Source organism: Purpureocillium takamizusanense, chromosome 1 (assembly GCF_022605165.1).
Source record: "Purpureocillium takamizusanense chromosome 1, complete sequence".
NCBI classification, from domain to species: Eukaryota; Fungi; Ascomycota; class Sordariomycetes; order Hypocreales; family Ophiocordycipitaceae; genus Purpureocillium; species Purpureocillium takamizusanense.
In genome coordinates, this window is record NC_063068.1 from 595,010 (window position 1) to 618,323 (window position 23,314).

The 23,314-nt window shown below is 58.2% G+C and overlaps 10 protein-coding genes across 10 annotated transcripts; 6 read left to right on the forward strand and 4 right to left on the reverse strand.

Moving 5' to 3' along the window:
* Window positions 1-84: 84 nt before the first annotated feature.
* On the reverse strand, window positions 85-1,712 carry JDV02_000209 (uncharacterized protein; the record flags this gene model as incomplete). The annotated part of the gene is made up of 3 exons (XM_047980989.1): window positions 85-606; window positions 670-1,169; window positions 1,226-1,712. The coding sequence occupies 3 exons, from the start codon at window positions 1,710-1,712 to the stop codon at window positions 295-297; spliced, it is 1,299 nt and encodes a 432-aa protein (XP_047836947.1). The 3' UTR covers window positions 85-294.
* Window positions 1,713-3,478: 1,766 nt separating this feature from the next.
* On the forward strand, window positions 3,479-3,757 carry JDV02_000210 (uncharacterized protein; the record flags this gene model as incomplete). The annotated part of the gene is made up of 1 exon (XM_047980990.1): window positions 3,479-3,757. One exon carries the CDS (start codon window positions 3,479-3,481, stop codon window positions 3,755-3,757), a length of 279 nt encoding a protein of 92 aa, XP_047836948.1.
* A 543-nt stretch (window positions 3,758-4,300) lies between these two features.
* Window positions 4,301-5,470, reverse strand: JDV02_000211 (uncharacterized protein; the record flags this gene model as incomplete). Its single annotated transcript, XM_047980991.1, has 2 exons — window positions 4,301-4,488; window positions 4,546-5,470. 2 exons carry the CDS (start codon window positions 5,468-5,470, stop codon window positions 4,301-4,303), a joined length of 1,113 nt encoding a protein of 370 aa, XP_047836949.1.
* A 1,407-nt stretch (window positions 5,471-6,877) lies between these two features.
* JDV02_000212 (uncharacterized protein) lies at window positions 6,878-11,351 on the forward strand. Its single transcript, XM_047980992.1, has 12 exons — window positions 6,878-8,172; window positions 8,228-8,280; window positions 8,340-8,812; window positions 8,870-8,925; window positions 8,984-9,198; window positions 9,251-9,393; window positions 9,453-9,828; window positions 9,900-9,972; window positions 10,046-10,110; window positions 10,164-10,441; window positions 10,512-10,623; window positions 10,685-11,351. The coding sequence occupies exons 1-10, from the start codon at window positions 6,969-6,971 to the stop codon at window positions 10,218-10,220; spliced, it is 2,715 nt and encodes a 904-aa protein (XP_047836950.1). The 5' UTR covers window positions 6,878-6,968; the 3' UTR covers window positions 10,221-10,441; window positions 10,512-10,623; window positions 10,685-11,351.
* Window positions 11,352-11,676: 325 nt separating this feature from the next.
* On the forward strand, window positions 11,677-12,849 carry JDV02_000213 (uncharacterized protein; the record flags this gene model as incomplete). Its single annotated transcript, XM_047980993.1, has 1 exon — window positions 11,677-12,849. One exon carries the CDS (start codon window positions 11,677-11,679, stop codon window positions 12,847-12,849), a length of 1,173 nt encoding a protein of 390 aa, XP_047836951.1.
* A 425-nt stretch (window positions 12,850-13,274) lies between these two features.
* MRP20 (mitochondrial 54S ribosomal protein YmL41) lies at window positions 13,275-14,289 on the forward strand. Its single transcript, XM_047980994.1, has 2 exons — window positions 13,275-13,389; window positions 13,505-14,289. The coding sequence occupies exons 1-2, from the start codon at window positions 13,319-13,321 to the stop codon at window positions 14,061-14,063; spliced, it is 630 nt and encodes a 209-aa protein (XP_047836952.1). The 5' UTR covers window positions 13,275-13,318; the 3' UTR covers window positions 14,064-14,289.
* On the reverse strand, window positions 14,167-15,475 carry JDV02_000215 (uncharacterized protein). Its single transcript, XM_047980995.1, has one exon. The coding sequence runs from the start codon at window positions 15,439-15,441 to the stop codon at window positions 14,284-14,286; it is 1,158 nt and encodes a 385-aa protein (XP_047836953.1). The 5' UTR covers window positions 15,442-15,475; the 3' UTR covers window positions 14,167-14,283.
* Window positions 15,476-15,656: 181 nt separating this feature from the next.
* JDV02_000216 (uncharacterized protein) lies at window positions 15,657-16,448 on the reverse strand. Its single transcript, XM_047980996.1, has 2 exons — window positions 15,938-16,448; window positions 15,657-15,843 (listed from the first exon to the last, which is right to left on the reverse strand). Exons 1-2 carry the CDS (start codon window positions 16,177-16,179, stop codon window positions 15,780-15,782), a joined length of 306 nt encoding a protein of 101 aa, XP_047836954.1. The 5' UTR covers window positions 16,180-16,448; the 3' UTR covers window positions 15,657-15,779.
* Window positions 16,449-18,104: 1,656 nt separating this feature from the next.
* LEU5_1 (coenzyme A transporter) lies at window positions 18,105-19,979 on the forward strand. The gene is made up of 2 exons (XM_047980997.1): window positions 18,105-18,628; window positions 18,701-19,979. Exons 1-2 carry the CDS (start codon window positions 18,386-18,388, stop codon window positions 19,652-19,654), a joined length of 1,197 nt encoding a protein of 398 aa, XP_047836955.1. The 5' UTR covers window positions 18,105-18,385; the 3' UTR covers window positions 19,655-19,979.
* Window positions 19,980-20,258: 279 nt separating this feature from the next.
* Window positions 20,259-22,603, forward strand: CDC73 (accessory factor associated with RNA polymerase II). The gene is made up of 2 exons (XM_047980998.1): window positions 20,259-21,084; window positions 21,156-22,603. Exons 1-2 carry the CDS (start codon window positions 20,494-20,496, stop codon window positions 21,801-21,803), a joined length of 1,239 nt encoding a protein of 412 aa, XP_047836956.1. The 5' UTR covers window positions 20,259-20,493; the 3' UTR covers window positions 21,804-22,603.
* Window positions 22,604-23,314: the final 711 nt, after the last annotated feature.

Below are 23,314 nucleotides of genomic sequence, written 5' to 3' on the forward strand. Positions count from 1 at the left end.
GGGCAAGATGGCAGACAGAGGAAGAGCTGCATGAGGCACGACGTTGACACTGTTACGTAGCGCTCTTAATGTTTCGACATACTACTTCGTACATACTGTGAAACCTATGCATCACGTCTTTGAACTGTTCAAAAGCTGAGACACCTAGACTCTACAGACAAGATCAAAGGGGGGTATATGAAGCTAAACTGCTCACCGGCAGCCAACGCGCACGACCAAGCAACGCCAATGAAGATCGCTTCGAAATACACACAAAACACGCAACACTCCTCATCCTCCCGCGGCTCGCCACGCTTAGGCGTCGGGGTCGCTCTCCTCGGGCATGTCGGCCGGCTCAAAGTCGTCGAGGCGGGTCCTGAGCTCGTCCCGCGCCAGGCAGACGACGAGGGCGACGGTCAGGGCGTTCCAGACGCTCTGGTGGCGGTCCATGAAGTGCACGTCGACGTGGAAGCTGACGTAGGCGTCGTCGCCCTTGGCAGCATCGACGGTGAGGATGAAGACCGAGGTGCGCAGGACGAAGATGCCATAGACGACGGGCGGGCGGCGGCGGAACTGCGACGCGTCGAGCGTCTCGGAGAGGGGGGTCGTAGGACCGTCCTCGACAGACTCGCGAACGGGGGGCTGCTTGTTAGCATGAGAACCCAGATTCGATTGTGTGATGCGACTTACTTCGGTTAAGGAGGTGTGGCCTGCTTTTGTCGGCGTCTTGGTCTCGTCGTCTGATCTGGCCGCAGAGTCCTCTGGGGCGGACTGCCACCCCTCCTCCTCGGTATCTTCTTCTTCTTCCTCTTCCTCGTCTTCTGGCATGTGTTTGTCCAGAAGCAGCTCCACATCAGTCAAATGCGGGTTTGAAAGCCGCTGCTTGTCGATGTCCCAAAAGTCGTCATCGCGGTCGATCTTGAGAAACTCGCGCTGGACTCTGGCCAGGGCCCGCATGCGCCGCTGAATGTGTCCCGTGATGTCGCCTTCCGTCGCGCCCGCGTCAGTGTTCTCGACGATGATGTTTGGAACGTAATGGAGCGAGCTGTAACCACCGTCCTCAGCCGCCCAGCTGAGGTAGTGGCTGATGCCCTTCTTGATGAGTGCCGGGGCCTTGTGTCGCAGACCAGACTGGCACGTCGTGCGGACGCTGGCTGTGAGGTCGATGAGCCGCAACAGCGCCATCGTCGCTGCGGGAGAGTCAGCTACCAACTTACACGAGGAGGAACACGCAGAGGCTACGTACCGCGAAATTCTTTGCTCGAGTGCGAGTAGATGATGGGCGAGTAGTCATTCGAGGTCTGGAACACACTGTCTGCCATGGGCACGCCGCGAAAGTCGACGTCCCAATGCGCGGGCAACATTGGGAGATCCTGGCGAAGGAACAAAATCTCAAACAGCTTCTCCTCTGGCGCGGCCCAGGTGCTCGCGCCTGGGTACAGCTGCTTCTCATTCTCCATCTGCCTGATCAACTCGGCGGTTTGCGGCGCCGCCGCGTGGCCTTCGCCGACAGACTGCCTCCTGGTCATTTCCAGCGAATAGTCGGGCGACTCCCCGGACGCCTGTGAGGTGGAGTCTTCGCGTTGCTTGATGTTCCTGCGCGGAGTGACGTCTTGCTGCGGAGCGTCGTCGAGCTGGCGGCGGCTTCGCGATGGCCGCGGGGTCTCATCGGCGTCGGCCTCGGGGAGCGGCGGGCTCGGGGAGCCGGAGCTGGTGTGAGACGGCTCAGCCATGGCGATGAGACCGCGATGCGGGCTTGCGATGTTCTGAAGCCCCTTCGAGTGAGGATGGCGAAGAAGATAAAGCGTTTACCGGGGATCAAGTGCGGGAGGTCGTGCGCTGTTGGCGACGCGGGTGCCCGCAGGTGCCCGGCCTGAACGGCAACAGGGGTGACAGTCACCGCAGGCTTGTGCTCGCAGGACAGCAACAGGCTCCGCGGCAGACACCAATTCCGCACGCATCAACGAGCAGTTCCTTTTCGCACTGCGACTAAGAATTTCTAGCAATTTCCGACCGCGACGCCTCAAGTGTCCGTTGGGAGTGAATCACTGGCGTTTGGCGAGGTGCGCTGCCTCGTGATGCCTAAACACCTTCCTGCGGCTTTCACAAAGCGGGCAGCCAGCCCCTCGCGCCTTCCTCACTTACACTGGCCGCTGAGAGGTTCTCAGGCAACGAGGCAACGAAAGGAAATTGGCTGCGGGCGCAACCTCAAAGGCTTTAGTAACCTCAGCTGGCCTGCTCCGTTTGCATCCCCTCATTCTCACCAACGTCTCTCTCTCTCCCCCTCTCACAACCACATCAAGTCAAACGCACGCACATGACAGGAGAACCACAACCACAGCCGCCACGTTCTGGAAATCACCATCGTCAACAACCGTAACAAATACCCACGAACATGGCTTTCCGAGATCTCCCTAACGAGGTTATGAGTGCGATATTACAGTCCATCGACTCCTCAAAAGATCTCGATGCCGCTGTGAGAGCCTCTTCGACATGGTTTCGCATCTTCCACACCGCACCGGCCCGGTTTCTGTCTCAAGTTCTGAGAAACAACGTCCACCCGGATGTCATCAGCGATGTCATCATCGCTGCGAAATATGAAGCGATGTGTGATTCGTATATTCGGGCGAGCCCTCCACAAGGCTACGACGACTATGCGGAAAAGATCAAGACCTTCATGAGCGACCTTCTTCAAGAACAGTCACATCTCCGCGCAATGCCGGTATATATGCCCAGGCTCACTCAATTGAGTAAAACCATTTGCCGCTTGTCGTCAATCGTCGACCAGTTCTGTGAAGATGCATTCACAGCCCTCTCGCCACCACAAGGGAGCCCTGTTTACCAGCACAGCAGCACAGATCCAGCCTGCCGGGATTTTGACTCTTTGTCCTGCACAGAGTATGCTCGGTTGCTTCGGGCAGTGGCTAGACTTGAAACATACGCTACTCTCTTTGCGAGCTCTTGCCTGGCGAGAGACGGGCAGCCTGAGCAATTTCTTCAAACATTACCTGCATGGGAAGTTGAGGAGATGAGCTGCATCTATCATTACCTTATCCGCAAGCTAGGCGAATGGGTCAGCGATATGCAAAGCACGGTGGTTTCGAAGGTTTTATCTCATCGCCTAACACGAGTCGTGGCGGATGATGGACAGTCCAAGGGATCAAAGTTCCGAGACAGCGTATCGTCCACCGAACGCCTCAGCTCGCGGAAGACCCAAATGACCGACTTCAAACCCGGTCGACATGGCCCATCATCGTGGCTTTCCAGTGATTGCAGCCGCGAGATGCTGCTCAAGTTCGACAGGATTATCTCATATCATCAAGGGAGCTTATGGGAGTTAATCAACAGAATTGAATCACGAGCTCATAAACTCTGTCGCCTCAGCGACTTGTTCTCGAGCGACGTCTTTCCGAAGTTCATTGAACGCTTGACTTCGCCACTGCAGCCATCCGTGCACCCGAACGCTGGCGAGCTTCCGGATGATCCATCCACACCCAACATGGGCTACTACGCCTTCAAGCCCTCCACGGACGAGCGGTATCTCGAAATATACAGGCCAGACTGCTGGGGTGTCCGTGCGATGGGATACGTGTTTTGGGATACGGACAGGTTGCGCCAGCCCGCAGTCTGGGTCAGGTTGAAGGAGGCTAGCAAAATGGGGGGCGATCGTGCCAGGGCTGCGTACGACCCGTCCCTGCATGAAAGTGCGGAGGAGAAGCTGCAAGGTGTCCGGCTCTCGGCCGAGCTGATGAAGGAGATTAAGGGTGGGTGTTTCTGATACGTCCCAATGCTCCGCATGTCGCAATCACGAGCAGTTTTACCTTCGGATCATTGGCGTTGTTTGTCAGAGGAGCTGCTTTAGGAATCGAAAGGGAGACTCGACTGGTGGGGTGAAGGTGTAGGGGGAGCAAGGCATATCTCCCTGGCTCTTGATCATTGCTCAATAGTCTCACCAGACTTAAAATCGCTTTCGTTGCTAGAAAAATGGGTTTCATTTTCGCTTTTGTCCATTCAAGTTGATACGGAGTACCCGCGTCGACGGTTGGCGTACGGGTGAATGAACTGTCCTTCAGCCTTCAGAGAGAGACAAGATATTTGTCCTCTCACTTAATAGCCCGAGTGCCCACCGTCTTCTCATAGGTAGCATTAGGGCATCCCCCCATGGGCGGTGACGGTGCCTCGCGAGAGAAAGTACAGGAACGGAACCACAAACCGCAACGGTTTGCTGAATGACGTGTGGTGAAGGGCTACTGATTATCGATTCCACCCTCACAACTGGCCCAGTGTTTTCATAGAGTACGGTGGCCGTCTCACGACTGTATCAAGTCTGTGGAACAAAGACGGCACATTTACCGATGCCCACATGGTAAGCTGCAGTGTCGAGACCTTGCTTCCAGTCCTCGAGGGCGAAAGTCTTGACATGGACAAATCCCTTATCCCGTGGAAAGATGCCACTTTCCATCATTTTCACAAATTGCGCAATGTCTGCCCTTTCGTACATCATTTTGCCTACCACGAAGCACATTAGAACCAGCAGGACAAAGGAGGTACGGATCTACCACTCACCTTTAAGTGTGATGCTGTTGGTCAAGATCTCGGGAGCCCCTATGTTTTTTGTAGAACCCATTAGGCTGATTCTGCCGCCGAGTCGCAGAACTCTGATGGCGCTCCTGGTGTGCGTCGACGCGGAGGCCGTCGAGGGCGTCAAGTCGAGCACAGCGTCAATCGTGCCGAAAGCTCGCAGAGTGTCAAGATCGCTTGCCTCGTCCCCGGCAATGACGGCCGTGTCAAAGCTGGCGCCCGGCCATGTCCGTTGCACATGCTCCTTCAACGTGGCCAGCTTCTCGCTGCTGCGACCCATGGCTATCACTCTCGCGCCCATCGACACGGCCACCTGCACAGCTGCGCCGCCGTATCCGCCCGTCGCGGGGCAGACGACGATGGTCTCTCCCGGCTCGAGCCCGATGTCTCTCAGGCCGCCGTAGGGGATGAGCAGGTACGCCATATACATGAGCTCCGGGACCGAGTACTTGAGCTCTTTGCACAGGCGCTTCTCGTTCAGCGGAATGCAGTTCTCCAGCGGGGCCTTCATGTACTCTGCAAAGGAGCTGTCTCGCCACACGTTTCGCATCAGGTACTTGCTCTCGTCCGTGAACCCCTCGATGACGCCTGACAGAAACGACGCGTCGGGATTGTCGCGAGCGCGTACGACACTGTCGACGTACACGAGCTGGCCCGGCTTTAGAGACGCGGCATCGACGCCGACCGCCGCGATGCGCCCGATGGCGCTGAAGCCGCCGACAAGAGGCGTCGGGATGGGGTAATGGCGGATGACATTCTGATAGTAGGGCAGTATGCAAGTAGCCTCCACTCGGACAATCGCGCTACCTAGTCCAGGCTGCGGCGTCGGCAGAGTCTTCAACTCCAGGCCGGTGTCTCTGTTCTCGAGGACGAGGGCCCTGTGCTGGTCGGGAATGGGCTGCATGGCCATATATGTCTACAAGGTATTTGGCGTAGTGGATTGCGGAGTGAAGGTCGGATTGAAGTGTTACTCAAACTACTAAGGGCCACGAGGTTTCGAGCGTTTAGACTTTATAAGTGCAATGTTGAATGCTGTGGCGGGAAAGGTTTCGGGGATATCGGGCACCGTCGCTATTGTTGTGTAGTATACTGTACTCGGAATCTGGTTGCGCCAAACTAGATGGAGATTGATGGGGTTTGGCTCTTCTCCGCAGCCTAGTACGCACAACGACCTCTCAGGGTGCTCATGAGCGCGCCGGCCACAGAGGCAGGATGTCGACTGGAACAGGCTGGTAATCCCTTGGGTAGTGTGTGAAAAGCCAGATGTATTCCGATCTGAGATTACCTACAGGGACAGACATTGGGATATACACAGAAGCTCGGCCGAAAGAGACTTTGACTAGTAGCAAGGCAGGTTACAGCTCGCAGTCTTTCGTATCAACACAAGTTGCTACACTTGTTCTGAGAGGGCTATTCCAAGGTTTGGCTCAATATTGTGAAGCGTAGCATTCGAGCTCCCTTCGCACTGCCAGAGAGTTTTCGAGACTCAGACATTTGTTGGGTGTCCGGGGGCCAACTTCACCGCGGCCGAGCTGCGGCTCGGCAGAACATGACCACGCGCCAGCTGGCGGCTCCACCAAGCGCTTCCGCATTACGAGTCTAGACTTAGAGTCCGCAGTCCAGAATCCGCACTCCTCCGCAATTCCTCGTCGTTGGTAGTTAGCCCCGACTCTCGTGTTTGACGGCATTCGACCGTCGTCAAACAGTTGAGTTCCCCTTGCGCTTCGTTTCCGGATGGTTGTCCGGTTTTCTGTCTTGAGTCCTTTGCCTTGGATACAAAGTATTCGTACACAGTTGCAATATCGTGCTTCCCAAACACGATGATTCAGTTGGCGTGACCGAGCTGTAAGTCGGGCGGCCTCTATCACTTGGGCCTGACGTTTCGCCAACCAGGGCCAACATGCAGGCCAACTGGATGGTAGGTCGTTTCCCTGATGCCTCCGATCTGGTGCGTGCGTCGTACGAGCGCTTCCTTGGCTAAATATAGGTCTGAGCTGAGGCGATGAACTGTGGAGGATCAGCGAGCGCGGGCCGCAACCGCCTTGTTGGGGGCCGCGCCAACATCAAATGGGCCCGGGCTGTGTCGGCAACACCAGTCAATTCCCATCACAGCCCCCCGTTGCATGCCTAATAAGCACGCTCAGTGGTCATTCATGAGACTTTCAAAACCAACATGCATCGCGAGGAGGGGCGTCGGGAGGCCTTTTCGTGCGGGGTTTTACGATTTAGTTGCGTTGCGGTTATGGCTTCAACACATATTTGAGCCGCCCCGTCTGGTGCCTTCGATACGTAGAATGTGCTGCGTCGTCTTCAGTATATTAGCCGTCTCAATCTTCACAGTTGCCCTCCCTAGATTTTTCTTGTTCACTGGTTAAGTAACCTCAAGTATACGTCGGTCGGTCGACACCATGGCCCAACCATCCACCGATATGGCCTTGGTTCGCCTTGAATCCTTATCGCTGGATGATGGTCCGGACCAGCGACGGGATGAGATGACACGTCCTGAACCCGTGGCTGAGCCCTCCGGCGTATCTCTCGACATTTCTCTGGTTTCCACAAATCCTGATGCCGACCCTCTGCTTGAACATGTATCCTCCCCCAGTCATCATCAATCTGGGCAAGTCACCCCAGTGTCACGAGCGTCGCCGGAATCAGTGGACGAGTCCTTTGACCTCTCTTTTGACTTCTCGTTTGCCTCCACGGCCTCTGGTGCGTATGTCTTTGGCCAACCATCTAGCCGGCTTGCTCCCCCGTCTCCCACGCCGGCGGGAAGAGAACAAGCTGGGCATGAGCTGTTCACGTTTCGATCGCTTCACAACATCACTCCTGAGCCACGATCCACCGACTGGCCAAGAACCTTCAATCCACTACCTGCGCGGCCGGTTTCGGCGGATAGGTCTTCTGAGCTTCTAGAACCGGGAATAGCTTCACCTCGCCCTCAGCCCGCTGCAGCCGTTCCGGCATCGGACGCAACCCCTGCTACTATCCAATCTTCTTCGGCCTCAACCCACGAGCAACCCAGTCCACCCGTAGCTCCAATTCCAGGCCGCGCTGGGTTTACTCGTCATCAGCCGCCTCCTGACTTCAGTTTCGAGCCACGAATCGCTCCCCGGTTCCGACGCATCCATCCACTCCCTGCACGATCGGCTTCGAGGTCGCCTAGACCAAAGATGTCTCCAGATCTGCCAAAACCGGGCACATTTTCACTTGGCTCTCAGCCCGACGGAATTGGTCTCGAATCGGAATCAGCCCCAACCGTCCAATCTTCTCCGGCTGCAACCCAAGAGCAATCCAGCCCACCTGTGTCTCCACCTGCAAACGGCACTGTCAGTTCAGACTCAACTCCTCAGCCTCCAACACAACCCATCCCATATGATGCCAAAGATGAGGCGGCGCCGGCTCATGAACTGTTTACGTCCACCTTCCAAGACGCTCTCAAAGATGGCCGCAAGATCTCCGAAGATGCGGTCGCGGCCATAGAAGGCGCAATGCAAGCCAGCACGGCAGCGTCTACTGTAGAGTTGCGCCAGCTTCTGCACACCGCGAAAGCCCTGACATCATTCGAATGCACGGACACGCGCACGATTGCTGTGTTGGGAGACTCAGGAGAAGGTACGCACCAATCATCAAAAACAGTCCACTTGATGATTCTGACGCCATGTCATAGGTAAAAGCAGCCTCATCAACGCCCTGCTTCACTGTCCAGGTGTGGCTCAAACGGTACGTTCCCCTTCCAGGAGCGCAGGTGGTCCCAGTTGCTGAAGCCGGTGGCACAACAGAGTGACGCTGGATCCGCATGCACGTCCGTCGTGACAGAGTACCGCCAGAAAAAGGCCGAGCATTCCGCCCCCATCACCGTCGAAGTCGACTATCTCTCGGCTTCTGAGATTGAAGACCTCATACGTGAACTCCTGTACAGCTACCGGCAGCTATTCCTCCCCCTTGTTAACTCGTCATCGACTTCGGAAGAGGACTTTACCAGGTGCGAGCGGGAATCAGAGAAGGCTTGGTCTACTCTGCAGGCTGCTTTCAAGCACAAGACTCAATTCACAGAGAACTACGCGCGGGACACATCTGAGGGCGCTGTGGAGAGGATATCTAGCCAACTGATTCAATGGGCAAACGAGCTCGAATGGCCGGATAATGGGCGAGATGGCCGTTGGGTCACCACGGCGACGACAGCAGAAGAGTGTGTTGAACAGACCAAGCGGTTCGCGCAGGACAAGTATTGGCCCTTCACCAAGATCATCCGGTATTACCTCTTCCACCCCCCTTTGCCCACATATTGCTAACGGCAGGCCATGTGAAGTGTGTATCTCAGCTCGCAAGTCCTCAAGACGGGAGTGGTTCTCGCCGATCTGCCTGGTCAGTATCCTCCAGTAATACACTCAGAGGAACAGGCAAAATCCCTGACACGAGATAGGCCTCCATGACACAAACTTGGCACGTGTTCGAGCAACTCAAGACTACCTTCTGAAGTGCGACAACATCCTCATCGTGGCCAAGATCTCACGAGCAATCACGGATCAATCCCTCAAGTCGTCGCTGTTTTATGTTCTTTCTCGGCATATGCCTTTGGAGTGGGACCAGTCGGGCGCACAGAGGATGAAAATAGCTGTCGTCTGTACCAAAGCCGAGGTAAATGCTGCACGCGCTCCTCAGACTGCACCATATCCTTACATCTCTCTAGGAGATCAACATAAACACGGCGAGAACAGAATTTTGTGGTCCGGGCAAGATAATCTCGACCGAGACAATGAAGCAGCTGGACGATGAAATCGACAAGGCAAAGGCTTCAGGTGACAGGAAGAGAAAGAAGCGCGCCAAACTGCAGTACGTCGTCATCCCACTCCTAAACCCACATGATAAATGACGCTCTAACGCCATCCAAGGCAGCAACTGGCCCTCATTCGGGCCAGGGCGCAGCACGTGAAAGAAAACCTCCAGCTTGCCTACTCCTCGAAGATGAGGGGCAGCAAACTAGAGGTCTTCTGCGTCTCCAGTGCCTGGTATGAGAAGTATTGTCCCAAAGGCAATGTAGAGCTTGTGCAAGGAAGCGGCATCCCCGATTTGCGACGTTTCTGCCATACCGTCGTGGCGGACATACATTTGAACGAGGCAAAGCAATTCCTCAAACCAAAGCTCTCGGGTCTTCTCAACTCACTTGATCTATACGCGCGCTCAAACATGACGAGGAGCGACGAAGCCAGCAAGGCTAGAGCGGGCTACGCAGCAATCGTCAAGGACCTAGATGGGGTCGTTAGAGAGGTAATGCCTGCCAGCGCCGGGACTGCGGCATACCTATCAGCATTGCTCATGGTTACTCACGAATCGTTTAGAATAAATCCTTGGCAGACACTTTTCGGCGGGATTGTAAGAGGAGCTTCGAGGACCAGATCCTGACGTTCTTCGGTAAGCTGGAAAGCCCCCACGCCACATTCCGTGCCGCGAACAAGTGCCAAGTGCTAACGTGCTACGGTTGAAGATCGGCGGGGACACCATTGGGAGGCAGCGGCGACTAATGAAGGGCGAAAATGGGATAGCAAACAGGTAAGTCCTTGTGCCTGGGCCAAAAAAAGAAGATCAAGCTAAACATGTCCCAGGAGTGGCATTCGTGTATTCCGCAGCCCAACCCCGAGCACTTGGATGGGCTCAACTGACACTGGCCCTGCAGCTCAAATCAATGCTTGGTGTCTTAACAACGGTGACCACCAGACCACCAGAAAGCCCCGTGAGAATTGGAACGCCAACATCATTTGGAAGATGCGCGCGGAGCTTGAGTCACCATGGGATATTCTCGAGGAAGAGGCTGTAGATATTTTCTCCGCAGTCCTCAAGGAATCGACACGTGTTTTAGGGGCTATGAAGGAAAGCATGCGACGTAAGTGTTTCCACACGGCCTCGTTATACGGCATATGTATGGGACAGCTTACACGAATGTATCACGATAGGCGACGCGCCGCTCCACTCCACTTGTTCGCTTCTCACTGGTATAGACTGCCGGCTGCAACTGCTCGAGTATGAATTCTGGAGACACCAGAGAAAGCTTGTTGACGAATTGAGGTATAATAGCTCACGAAGCATGGCTTCTCAACGGTTGTTGCTGACGTTGAACGATAAACAGGGCCTTGAGGAGATATGCATCCGAGGCGAATCACACCTCCTTTATTCTCCAAGACATGATCCCCACGTATCGAGATGCAGTGGAACAGCACGGTGCGTCTCTCAAACACCCTCCTTACCACGACCTTGTCAAGCCTGGAATCGGACCGGCTTGGACTTGGTCTTCGAACGTGCCTGTCATAAACTAGGAGGGGGCAGTCGATTTGAACGCTAGCTTACAACGAGTCGGCAGGAAATGGCAAACGAGCTCGACAAGTAGGCATTCTACGGGGCCATATCGATACCGGGGCCATGTTTGCGGAGCTCTCGGTGTTGCTCAACACGAGAGTCGATGAGATGGTTGCATCGGCAGGCATGGGGCTGGCCGGGTGTCTAGACGCTGCGTTGCGCAAAGTCAGAAGCGACGTGGACATTGCCTTTCGATGCGTCAATGGGGTGCCCGCGACAGACCCTTCTTCGCTGGACATGAAGGCCAGGCGGCGTGTAAGGGAGTTCGTGGCGGCTGTAAACGGTCTGAAGCCGAGACACGTTGCTTTGTTACGTAGCATTGAGACATTCTGAGTAAAAGTCGGAGTCGGGGACTGAACCCCATGTCCCGCCATGGGACGTATAATAGGTGCGTTTCTTGGTCAGCTTGCAGACTCTGAGGATCGATCTGCATGCCATACCCATATTGGTTATTATATACGTAACATTGAGCTGAATGTGTAGACGCGGAGTCATTCTACATATCCCGGCAAGACGAGCCAATTCGATTGACACATTTCATGTGCATAAGACCTCCCTGAATGCAGCTATGACGTGGCATGGCAGCAATCTCGCGGCACCTTTCTGGCGAAGTTATATGGCGATCCCGCGCGCTTCCGTGACATCTTGCGGGGAGCGGGACGAGCGGGACGTCAACAATTCGTCATCCACAAACAATATTGAACGGCCGCTACAAGTGAGCAAATCCTTTTTTTTAAGAAAAAAAAAGGAAAGAAAATAAACATCATGGCCACTACTGCCGAGGTCGGGAACGTCTCCGCCGCCCCGGAAGCGGAGACGATGCAGCTCCGCCTGGCGTCCGGCAACGGCCCCATCACGCGGACCATCCGCCGCACGCCGCTCCGGGACGCGTCGCCGTCCGAGATCCCTCTCATCGACGCCTCGCCCCTGTTCAGCGACTCGTTGGCAGATCGCCAGGGCGTGGCACGCAAGATGCGTGATGCGGCCACCAACAACGGCTTCTTCTACATCAGCGACCACGGTATCCCGGCCGAGGTGACGGACAGCGCGCACGAGGCGTGCCTGGGCTTCTTCCGCCAGGGCATGGAGGTCAAGACGAAGACGGACGCGAACAAGGGCATACTTCACAACGGATACCGCGCGCCGGGCACGCAGAGACTCAACCCGGCCGAGGGCGTCGACGTCCGCGAGGCGTACAGGATTCGCTACGATCCTCGCATGGACCCGGCCGTTGCGGACCCGTCGAGCATCCCGGAGCACGCGGCCAAGTATTTACATGCCCCCAACTCGCCCTGGGAGAGCACGGAGAAGTTGCCACACTTCAAGGAGTCGTTTGTGCGCTACTTCCAGGCCAGCCTCGTCCTGGCGCGCGCTCTGACCCGGGCCTTTGCGCTGTCACTGGGACTCGACGAGGACGCCTTTGACGACAAGGTGCAATACCCAAACGCCTCGTTTGCGCTCAACTACTATCCCCCTCTCCCCGGAGGCAGCGATAGCAGCGGCGGCGGCGGCGACAAGGCCACGGCGACGTTGGCGCCAGGGGATCCCGACGCGCGCGTGTCCATCGGGTCGCACACCGACTTCCAGCTCTTCACGATCCTGTGGCAGGACGACAACGGCGGACTGCAGGTGCTGAACCGCCAGGGCCAGTGGATCGGGGCGCGGCCGGTGAAGGGCACCTTTGTGGTCAACATCGGCGACTACATGCAGCACATCACCAACGGCCTGTACGTGAGCACGGTCCACCGCGTGCAGAACTGGAGCGGGCGCGAGAGGGTGAGCATCGCCTTCTTCTGGGGCTTCGGGCTGCACGACAGCTGTCGCGTGCTCGACAGTTGCGTGGCCGAGGGGGAGGAGAACAAGTACGACGAGATGAGGTGCATAGACTGGTTCAACCGCAGGTTCGAAAACATGCTGGATTTGAGCGAGCAAAAGTGAGCAAGCACTCGCGAAATTGACGGGGAGTTTGATTGTCAACAATGTGAGTAATAGTCCATGATCTGGGGTAAAACACTTTGGCGACGGTGGTTGGGGGCACGTTTGCCAAATCGTATGACCAAGTGGCACGGCAGCGTATTCAAAGTCGAGCTCAACGGACGAACTGAGAATGAATGGCGAGAATTAGTGTCCATAGGAATAAAAGTTCTTTGCTCCTTTGACAATGCCTTGTTTTTATGTAGCGCGGCGAGAGGAGCTGACGTTGCAAGGGATTGCTGATGCGAATTGATGAGTTGTTGGCGATTTGAGGCGAGGTTCCACATCCCTCTTTTGGACGCTTACATAACACCACGGACCCTGTGCGACCAGCCAATCATGGCGCCGCGACGCCTTGAAATTCTTCGCCCAACTCGACAAGGTCCGTTCGTTACGCCCGCGACAACCTCACCGGCCCAGCGCGCGTGCAACAATGGCCGAAGCAGTAAAGGCGGCGGCCCGCCAATTACCGGCGTTCAAGCTGGGGCAGAAGCAGGTGTTTCTGTGAGTCTCGGCCTTGGACTCTGCTGCGGCGCGCACCGTCACGCGACTGATGGATGCGTCGTGGCACGACCAACCCTCCCTCTCATGCCCCTCGCTGACCACGAGTCCACCGCAGACCAAACCATGTCATCACCTTCCTCCGCAAGGAGCACCTCCCCCCGAACGAAGCCTGCTTCCAGGTGCCGCTCCGCTTCACCAAGTTCGACCTGCGAGACTACCTGTGGAACCTGTACGGCGTCGAGGTGCGGACGGTGCGCTCGTACGTCAAGCCGCAGCCGCTCACGCAGCGCGACTCGCACTCGCGGTCCTGGTACCGCCCGCGGCCGCTCAAGATCATGACGGTCGAGCTGGCCAAGCCCTTCCAGTGGCCCGAGCTGCCGACCAACCTCGAGCCCTGGAGCAACGAGCTGTGGAAGATGCGCGAGGACCTCATGGACAAGCGCAACGAGGACCAGGTGCGCCAGCAGTCCTTCCAGATCCCACTCAAGAGCCAGGAGCCCCAGTCGAAGGAGAGGAAGGAACTGGCCGCGCTGGCCGGCCAGATGCTCAGGGGCGAGGTCAAGTGGTCCAACGACGCCGTGCTGGACCCCAAATGGGACGCCGTGCTGGCCAAGAGCGCTGCGGTGGCGCCGCGGGGGACGACACCGAACAAGGACGAGACGACGCTGCCCTGAACTCTCCCGACCGGATGGATCAAAATGAATATGAAAGCGAAGGCGACATTGTAAAGGCATATTGAAACAGAGGATTGCTGCCGCGGCGACGGCATGGTACCATGTATGATTAGCGGGCACCCACAAAGATGTACATTACCGTGGCCATTGGCTGGGCCACGACTACTGCCGGCAATGCAAACAAGCCCAAAAAGAAATCATGAATGCTCATTGAGCCAAATCATCCTCGCGCCTCTAATTGTTCCTGACCCGTGACCGGCTCCCAGTACGTGGCATCTTGAAACTGCAACACCTGGTCCCCCCAGCTCCACCACCCAGCCGTCAGGTTCCGCGCGAAAACTTCCAGGCCGACGTAGTCACGGCCCAGCACGTCTTCGAAGAGGCATCGCAGACTGGGCTTCCTCGAGTGCACGTCCGGACACGCGACCAGGACCTTGGGCGCCAGGCCGGGCGGTGTCCTGGCGCCGCGCCTCTTGGCGACGAGGAGCCGCTCCCAGGGCTTCCTCCACTGCGAGTCGACGGGGTAGAGCGGCTCGCCCGACGCGGCGACCTTGAGCCACGTCCACTCGACGGCGGGCTCGAGCCCCCAGGCGGCGAAGAGCCCCGTGGCAGGCGCGGTGAGCAGCTCCGCGGCGCGCGCCTTGTTGGTGATCCACACGGCGACGAGCCCGTCCGGGGCGAGGTGCGCGGCGACGGGGACGGCGGCGAGAAGGTCCCGCGCCTGCGGCATGGTCGCGGCCGTGGCATACCGGTCGCCCTGGTTGCGGCGACGGCGGGCTGAGCGGTTGGGCCACGGCGGGTCGAGGACGATGAGCTGGAACTGTGGCGCGGTGTCGAGGAGCAGCTGGCGCGATGCCTGGATCATGCCGTGGATATACCTGGCTCCCGGCGGCACGAGCGTAGTGGAGGAGGAGGGTGAGGGCGAGGAAGAAGTCTCTGCCGGCTTGGGATCCAATTCAACGACAGGGTCTCGCTGTTGTTGAGCAGCATCGCCAGCGGGACTGGCGGCGAGACGAGGCAGATGGAAGGGTCCATGGTGATGCTCGCGGATCAGCCGCAGGGCACTCTCGACGGCAGCGGCGGTCATGAGATCGGCGAGCTGCGCGGCGGGCGACTGCTCCGACGGGACATGCGCCGCGCCGCCGGCCCCGCGCCCGCGCCCTCGCCCGTCCGACCCATGTCTCCGGTGTCTCGAGGGCTCCGGCGTCGGGAGCGGCGCTGGCGGCGGGGGGCCCGAGTAGACGCGACGCGTCGGGGCGTGGCCGGGCGGGACCTGGCCCTCCTCGAGGGAGCGGGGGATGTCGACGAGGACGACGGACCTGTCTTTGGACGCGAAGAGCACGCTGGAGGACGGCGCGGCAAGGGCGGGCTGGGGCATGGGGGGATTGGGTGAGGTGAGGTGAGTGTCGAGGATTCTACAGATTCAGTTGTATGTCACAAGTACAAGTACAAGTACAGTACACAAGTACAAGTACTATTCGGGCAGACATACGTCACTTCGTCGTCCGTACTACCGAGCATCAAACAAGCGACCATGACCTCGCCCGTGTCAGAAAGAGACACACGGTCTGTTTTGATAGCCTTTTCTTTTGCCCTTTGTGGATCAAGTGGTATCATTGAATGACTGACATTTGTAGGCAAAGACGTCGCGCAAAGACTCGTCTCGTCGCCGAATTGATTGACCGCCATATGCCCAGATAACAGCTCCCCTGCGTCTTAAGTGGGAGCAAAGTGCCAAATCTGTTGGGTCATGTCGCTCTTGGCATTATAGATAGCGACGCTACGATTCGGCACACGTTAGCACTCTGCAAACATGATGATTGGGGCCAGGAGTGAGAGAGAGATGGGGGAGGGGCTCCGCTACAAAAACGTACCGTATAAGCCACGCGGGATTGCGATGGCTGCGTTTATACTTGAAATCCACCGATTTCCAAGCGTTCATGGCGGCGTCGACGGAGTCAAACTCGACCCACCAGGTTTCGCAGCCCTTGAACGTGATTCCCTCGGTCGAGGGGTGCGACTCGTGGAGCAGGGTGTCGGCGATAAAGTTGGTCGTGTCGTCTATCCCCTCCCATTCGAGCCCGGCCCGTTGGAATTCCAGGATCAAATAAAACATCCTGACCAGCTCGACCGCTATGGCTCCTTTCCAGTCGTCTGTCCAGTGTCAGAGTTCGTTCTAATCGTCAAATATAGAGAAGCCGAGTGCAACCCGCCACGGCGCAAGGAATAAGAAAGCAGACCAGCTGGGAGCGCAAGTCGCAAACATAGTAGCCGCCCAGAGGGATAATAAATCCCGTCTCTTCCATGTCCTCTATCGGGCATGCCGGGCCCGCGCCTATGCTGGCGTGGTTAATTACACCAGGCAGATACCATGGCGGAGGAGCGTGCTGAGCATTCCGCGTAGCTATTCGCCCGGCGCTTGTGGTTTTTTGTTTTCTCACTCATTCCATGGGCTGGGCTGAGGCTCGAGCTCTTGAGCACACTGGCCGCCAGGTAATGGGGGCGCCCGCGATTCACGATGCCCCCTATTACACCGGGAGCAGAGCCGTGCCAACCTAGCCGTTATGCGATATATACATATATGGTGGTCTTGTCAAACCAACGAAATTGATCATCAGCGCAACGTGAAGCGAGCTGTGAACCGCCAACCCAAAGCATACCTATCGCCCCGTGAACTCTTACTGCACTCGTATCGGGGTGAAGCCATGAATCGATACCAGCCATAACGTAATCTATACAGCATGCGTATGCTTTTGCGCAAGTAGAACCTGGAGTTGGAAGTTGTAACAGGATGAAGCTGATGGCCACGAACCGTCACGAGTTGTGAACAGCGCGCGACAGCAGGGGCCCAGCTGTATATAACAGACACATGTTGGACGCAATTCTTCCAGTAAAGCTTCCGTAATCGGTGTCGAAGAACTGACAGTCTCTTCACTCTGGGTCCGGTGGCTCGTTCAGACAATGACCCATGCCCGTGACGTGAAACCGCCTCACCGCCCGCCCGCCCGCACAAACCCCCGCTCTGCCTGCTATTGTTGCTGAGACTGAGTCTCTGATGAGGCAACGACATACTTTGTACATCGCACAAAGGAAAGACAAGGCAGATGGCACAGGGGCGGCACAACAGACTGTCATGTTGCGCCGCATGATGGGAGTATGTGCGCCCCGGGGAGAGCGATAGCTTACGCGGATGCTCAACGTCACGCTCTGCTTTGAAAAGGCGTCGCCTGCCTCGCTTTCTCTTGAAGGAGGTCGCAGGTTGAAGAGGCGGTGATGAGCGGAGTGAACGCAACCGAAGTAGCTCGGCTGTCAGGCAGGCAAACGGGCAGGCAAACTGACCTTGGGGCAAAAATGAAGCAGTCGCCCGAGATAATTGACACCTGAGTACCCCTCTCGCGTCGCAAATCATGAACGCGCCGCAGCTTACTTTTACATACAATACAAACTTGGATGCGAAGCACAATGAGAAGCGTCGACGTCGTTGATGCGCGGCGCGCGTCTGCGGATAAATGATGAGCCCTGCCCTGGATAGAGGTGGTGGTAACTAGTGGAGCAGCAGCTCGGCTTCTCTCCTCCGCCCTGTGTCGCGTGGACGCGCGGGCTCGGCTCAGTAAGCAGCAAGGTTTCGGCAATCTTCGGCTCCAGCGGGTCTTTGTGCCGCAGCAGGCGGCGGGCGCTCGCCTCCCCGCGCCTCGGCCTCTCCAGGCCCTGGCTGGCCCCGCGAAGCTGGGCTGGGCTTGCAGAGCCCGCCCGGGGCAGGCACTAACTAACGTTAGAATCCTCGTGGAGAGACGCCCGTGCGCCACAGGTTCTCCTGCCCTGCGGCGGCGGCGGCGACGGGACGCTCCATTCCAGTGGAGGAGCCCGCCTGCAGCGCACGTTACAGCGGGTGCGTGACCGCTGACCACTTGCAGCCCAGCGGGTGCGGATGACGTCCATCCATCCTCCTCCGGCCGTATTGCCGGGGCCCGTCGACACCCGGAATTTCCTCACTCTTCTTTGCCCGTTTCCTTCACCAGCCAGCCCAGCCCATTCCTCCACCGCCACCATCCTCCCCAACGTCCATCGTCGCTGCCAGTCCTTTCCGTCCCCACGATCCTGATCCGACACGACGTGCGCCGACTCTCCGGTTTGGCCTCTCCCCTGTCTGCGCCTCGGCCTGCCCAGGGAGAAACGCCCGCGACCAACGACTCCCGCGCCGGCATGCCGGCCCCGTGAGACACTCTTCTCTCTTCTTTCCACCCCGCCACGTCCGTCGCCTATAACCCCCCGCCAGCTCTGCCGCCCACACGCGCGCCACCACCGCCCGCTCAAGCACCGGAATGCCTTCATCGGCTGCTCTCGTCGAGCATGCCCCCTCCATGTCCGATATTGCGCGCGACCAGGTGAAGCAGGTGCGCCATCAGGTCGGCGCCGTCGTCGCGCCCGCCGCGCCCGGCACCGGCAGGAAGGATCCGGCCGTGTGTCCTACCGACGACGAGGCCCTGACCCCTGGCAAGAAGGATACGCGAACCTGGAATTATGTGTGGCGGTCCGGAGTCGCTGGCGGTATGGCCGGCTGCGCGGTACGTTGTTGCTCTCCCATGATCCCCCTGTGTTATGTGTCCCGGCTGCTTGCTGACTGCCCGTCGCTGCAGGCCAAGACGCTCGTCGCTCCCCTCGACCGGGTCAAGATACTCTTCCAGGCCAGCAATCCTCAGTTCGCCAAGTATACCGGCTCTTCCTTCGGCGTTGCTACCGCCATGAAGGACATCTACCTCTCCGAAGGCGGCCGCGGCCTCTACCGCGGGCACTCCGCCACCCTCCTCCGCATCTTCCCCTACGCCGGCATCAAGTTCCTCGCCTACGAGCAGATCCGCGCCGTTCTCATTCCCAACCAGAGCCTCGAGACGCCCCTGCGCCGTCTGCTGAGCGGCAGTCTCGCCGGTGTCACCTCCGTCTTCTTCACCTACCCCCTTGAGGTCGTCCGTGTGAGGCTCGCATTTGAGACGAAACGCGATGGCCGGTCCTCCCTCACCTCCATCTGCCGGCAAATATACAATGAACAGCCTCCGCAGAAGTCGGCCACGGCGCGGCTGCCCAACGCGCCCTTACCCGCCGCCGCCGCCGAGACAGTCAAGGCCGTCAACCCGCACGTCGGCCTGGTCAACTTCTATCGTGGCTTTGCGCCGACGCTGTTGGGCATGCTTCCCTACGCGGGCATGTCTTTTCTCACACACGACACCGTCAGCGACTTAATGCGCCACCCGGCCATCGCCAAGCACACGACGCTGCCTCGCAATGCCAACCATCCCGAGGGCAAGCCCGCCGCGCTACGATCATGGGCGGAACTCACTACGGGCGGTATCGCCGGCCTGGTGTCGCAGACGGCGTCCTACCCGTTGGAAGTAATCCGGCGGCGTATGCAGGTCGGTGGCGCCGTGGGGGACGGGCGCAAGCTCAAGCTGGGCGAGACGGCGCGGACCATCTTGCGCGAGCGAGGCATGCGCGGCTTCTTCGTCGGCTTGACGATTGGCTACGTCAAGGTCATCCCCATGGTGGCCGTCAGCTTTTACACGTATGAGCGCATGAAGCTCGTGTTTGGAATATGAGACTCGCTCGGGTTGGAAACGTTGCTTGGGCTTTGGTTCTTTTGTGGTTTTGTTCTGGCGTTGGGCGGCATGACTTGCGGGTGAAGCACACTGCATGGGAAGAGGAGCCGGTTTTCGACCGCTGGCCACGCATCGATCAATCGCGATGGGAGAGGATTCGGTGGCTTTGTGCATAGAAGGTAGATTGATGCCATCCTACATAGTTGTACATGTAGATTTCTCTCTTCTATTCTGGCTCGCATGCACGTGAGCGTAGCGCCGGTCTGCGCGGCAGAGGGGACATGTGTGGTCTGTGTGCACCTCAATGGTCGAGTAGCACGCGGCGACGGCAACTTGCAAGTTTGATATGTTTTATTTTTCATCTTGATTAATTGGCATTTATGTGTGTAAGATAGTAGGACTTGAGGAAGATCGAATGAGTACCTCGTCGAGACTCGGGAGTCTGCGGTGCAGCTTGAAAGTCGCTGGTGAGGAAAGGTTGAGCGGGTGGGTGTGAACTCCAGGAGCTGTGATTGGCCCAGGTTGCCAATTCACGTCACGTCCCTGCACAATGCGGCCCCACTCGGCCAGGCTTGCGGTTTGCACCTCACAAGAGAAGCAACGACGCATCTTCTTCATCCAGCCTCTGTTCTTCCGTCACCTCCCCCCACCCCTAATCACCACACGGTCACTCGCCGGCATCCAGGCGAGGAGTGGCTGACATTGAGCACCTCGCCGGCAGTCGTTCACTTGTCGCGTCGCGTCGCGTCCAGTCCACCCCGTACAACCGCTCCTTCGGCACAACCGCGCGCTGGGGGACATCGCGCCAGAATTTCTTCACAGCTCGGACGCCCGCCATCATGGCCCTCGCCGACCATGACCCCCTCCTCCTACTCCGACAGGCCATCTCCGCCGGCAATCCCTTCGTCCCCAGCCCGTCCGATGACCCGGGCGCCGCCGAAGCGCCCCTCGCCGACGCCTCCCACCTCCAGTTCACGACGCAGGGCACCGCGCTGCCTCTCGACGCGCCCACGCGCTTCATCTCCAACGACAAGCCCGTCGACCTGCGCAGTATCTACTTTGCCTGGCTGAACCGCGAGCTCGCCATTCCCGAGTACAATGCTTCGGCCACGGCCCTCAGCGAGCAGCTCGCCGCTGCAGGCTCGCCCGGCAAGGTCCAGAACCTGGGCTTCATCGAGCGTCTCGACCTCATCACCTGGCTCGAGGGCGCCAGCGAGGAGAGCGAATACATCAAGCCGCTCGCCGGCGATGCAGAAGCTGCGGCTGCGGCTGCGGCTGGTGCTGCGCCGGCGGCCAAGCCCGGCGCGACGGCCGCCGCCGCGAAGGCGAGGGCTGGCAAGGGCACCTTGGATCCGCGGCTGGCGAGCGTGTACGACGGCGAGCGTCGCATGGGCGATCGCAACACGGTTCTAAGGGGTATCAAGCCTACGGTATGTGTTTCGGCCCCTCTTTGATGCCCATCATCTGCGTTGCTCGTCCGATTACTGACAGTCGTTTGCAGGACTTTTCACACGTGCGGAAGCTCGCCGTGCCTTTTATCCAGCGCAAATCCTCATCGGCCGTCGCCTTGCCTAACAATGCGTCCCACGCCGCCGATCCGAAGAAGCCCACGCGGCGCCCCGACCCCATCATCTTGCTGTCGCCCTCGGCGTCGGCCCTCCTCCGCATGTCCAATGCGCGCTCGTTCCTCGAGGACGGCAAGTTCGTGCTGCCCGACGCCGGGGCCACGGCAGCCAGCATGCTGCACGTCCAGCGCACGATGCCGGGCATCGACGCGAATCGCCCGATGCGCTTCATTCTGGTGGAGGGATCGGAGCAGTTCAAGCCCGAGTACTGGAACCGCATCGTCGCCGTCTTCACCACGGGCCAGACGTGGCAGTTCAAGAACTACAAGTGGAGCAGCCCCAATGAGCTGTTCAAGCACACGCTCGGCATCTTTGTCGGGTGGCGCGGCGATGCATTGCCCGAAAACGTGCGCAGCTGGGGCCACCGCGTGCTTTCCACAGCCGTGGACCGCTGGAGGGGCGGCGATGGCCAGGACGCGTCGCGCTTCAGGGACAAGGAGGTGGTGGAGCAGATCTGGAAAGCCATTGAGGCCAACATGCGCAACAAGGGCTGGCGGGCCAACGCAGCGCCCACGTCAATATGAGGCTGGGACCGCCGTACTGATTCTTCTTGACACAAAGGCTCAATGCTCTGCATACGGTAGCCCTGCTGACGGTGACTTCAGTAGAGCCTTGGACTAAGACCCATGGGCGGGGATTCGGTAGACACGGAGTGACTAGCGACGGCGTTGGGAAATACTTGACATTTGCATGGATAGGCCAAAAGGGCAGTGGCCCGGTTCAAGTCGTGGCATGGCTCGCCGGAGCTGAAGGAACTTGACGAGGCGACTCTGAGAAGGGTGGGCACGGGTTGCGGTCCAGAATGGAGGCTGGTATATCGACACGACTTGTATACTGATACCACTCGTGGCAATGGACATGATTTCGCTCGCAGCGCGTGGCCAGGGTCCCTGATGCAGAATCGTTCGTCAGAGACGCTACCCAGACGGCCCTACAGGTGCAGCCCTGAGCATCCCACGTTCTTCGCAGCGCACTGTCAGCAGAGTCCTCGATCTACGCTCACCGGTCACCCTTGGATATTCCTTTGTGTGTGGTATGAGTGAGGTAGTATGACTCTCGTCAGACGTCAGAGGTCAGACGCCGTCCGCAAGAGCCGTACGCATCTCACGCACGCTCACTCGTTTCCAGAGACGATTCCTCATCACCGGCGGATGGAAATTGTCAGCCTATGTACGAAGTATCTGCGCGCCGCCCTCGTGCAACCCGACATAGAACACTCCAGGCCCGATCCTGTTTGTTCCCGTCTCGTATGCTAGCGTACCAATGTAAGCACGCACGGGTTGATGGACAGTCGCAACGTGGACTGCCAAAACAAGTCACGGAGGCGGAAACGATGGAATGGGTGATGGCCGTGAATAAGACTCCTTGACGAACAGCATATTGATACCAGCCAGGCCACACTGTCCATTTTGCCCACTTCCATACCTAGGTACGCAGGCATCGTTGTCGTCACTGCTTCCCGCTGGCGGTACAATGAGTGAATCTCGACCGTGGTCATTGGTCGTCATGGTAGCCATGGGTTCGTTACCCTCTTTCTTCACGTTCCTTGACCCTTCCTCGCATGCTTCTGGAGCCATGATGAGCAGCCCCACGAAGTCTGGTACGAAGAATCAGTTTGGTACGAGCTGTGTACTTCATACATCAAGATTCTCCGCCACCCTGTGCGTCGGCTATGCACTGCACGATATGAAACACGATATCGATACGCCCCCTCCTCGCGCCCCCGTCTCTCCACCCTTGCACGGGCAGGGAGTCGTAGCAAAGGGTCCAGAAGGAAAAAGAAAGTGCTGGTGCTCGACAGCCCGGCCACGCCACGCGACGCCCTCGTCGATGGCTCCGCACGCCTGAGCTGAGCTCTGTATGTACAGTACGACATGTATACTGTACGGCATGAGCGATATGCCATGTGCTCCGTACATATCTTGTGCTGCGCTGTACTCCCCACCACTTGCCTGGTAGGAGAGGGTCCCCGAGGGAGGGTCTACCTCATGCGAACCCGCATGAGGACGCACAGGCAGCCGCGACGAGACAGTGC

Excerpts from the sequence above, each read along its gene's own strand:
- LEU5_1 (XM_047980997.1), top strand. The coding sequence starts at position 18,386 with ATGCCTTCATCGGCTGCTCTCGTCGAGCATGCCCCCTCCATGTCCGAT. Across the intron at positions 18,629-18,700 it reads GCGGTATGGCCGGCTGCGCG|GCCAAGACGCTCGTCGCTCC; the intron begins GTACGTTGTTGC and ends CCGTCGCTGCAG.
- JDV02_000212 (XM_047980992.1), top strand. The coding sequence starts at position 6,969 with ATGGCCCAACCATCCACCGATATGGCCTTGGTTCGCCTTGAATCCTTA. Across the intron at positions 8,173-8,227 it reads GTTGGGAGACTCAGGAGAAG|GTAAAAGCAGCCTCATCAAC; the intron begins GTACGCACCAAT and ends GCCATGTCATAG. Across the intron at positions 9,973-10,045 it reads CCAGATCCTGACGTTCTTCG|ATCGGCGGGGACACCATTGG; the intron begins GTAAGCTGGAAA and ends CTACGGTTGAAG.
- JDV02_000216 (XM_047980996.1), bottom strand. The coding sequence starts at position 16,179 with ATGTTTTATTTGATCCTGGAATTCCAACGGGCCGGGCTCGAATGGGAG. Across the intron at positions 15,844-15,937 it reads AATCCCGCGTGGCTTATACG|CGTCGCTATCTATAATGCCA; the intron begins GTACGTTTTTGT and ends GCCGAATCGTAG.
- CDC73 (XM_047980998.1), top strand. The coding sequence starts at position 20,494 with ATGGCCCTCGCCGACCATGACCCCCTCCTCCTACTCCGACAGGCCATC. Across the intron at positions 21,085-21,155 it reads TAAGGGGTATCAAGCCTACG|GACTTTTCACACGTGCGGAA; the intron begins GTATGTGTTTCG and ends AGTCGTTTGCAG.
- MRP20 (XM_047980994.1), top strand. The coding sequence starts at position 13,319 with ATGGCCGAAGCAGTAAAGGCGGCGGCCCGCCAATTACCGGCGTTCAAG. Across the intron at positions 13,390-13,504 it reads GGGCAGAAGCAGGTGTTTCT|ACCAAACCATGTCATCACCT; the intron begins GTGAGTCTCGGC and ends AGTCCACCGCAG.
- JDV02_000215 (XM_047980995.1), bottom strand. The coding sequence starts at position 15,441 with ATGCCCCAGCCCGCCCTTGCCGCGCCGTCCTCCAGCGTGCTCTTCGCG.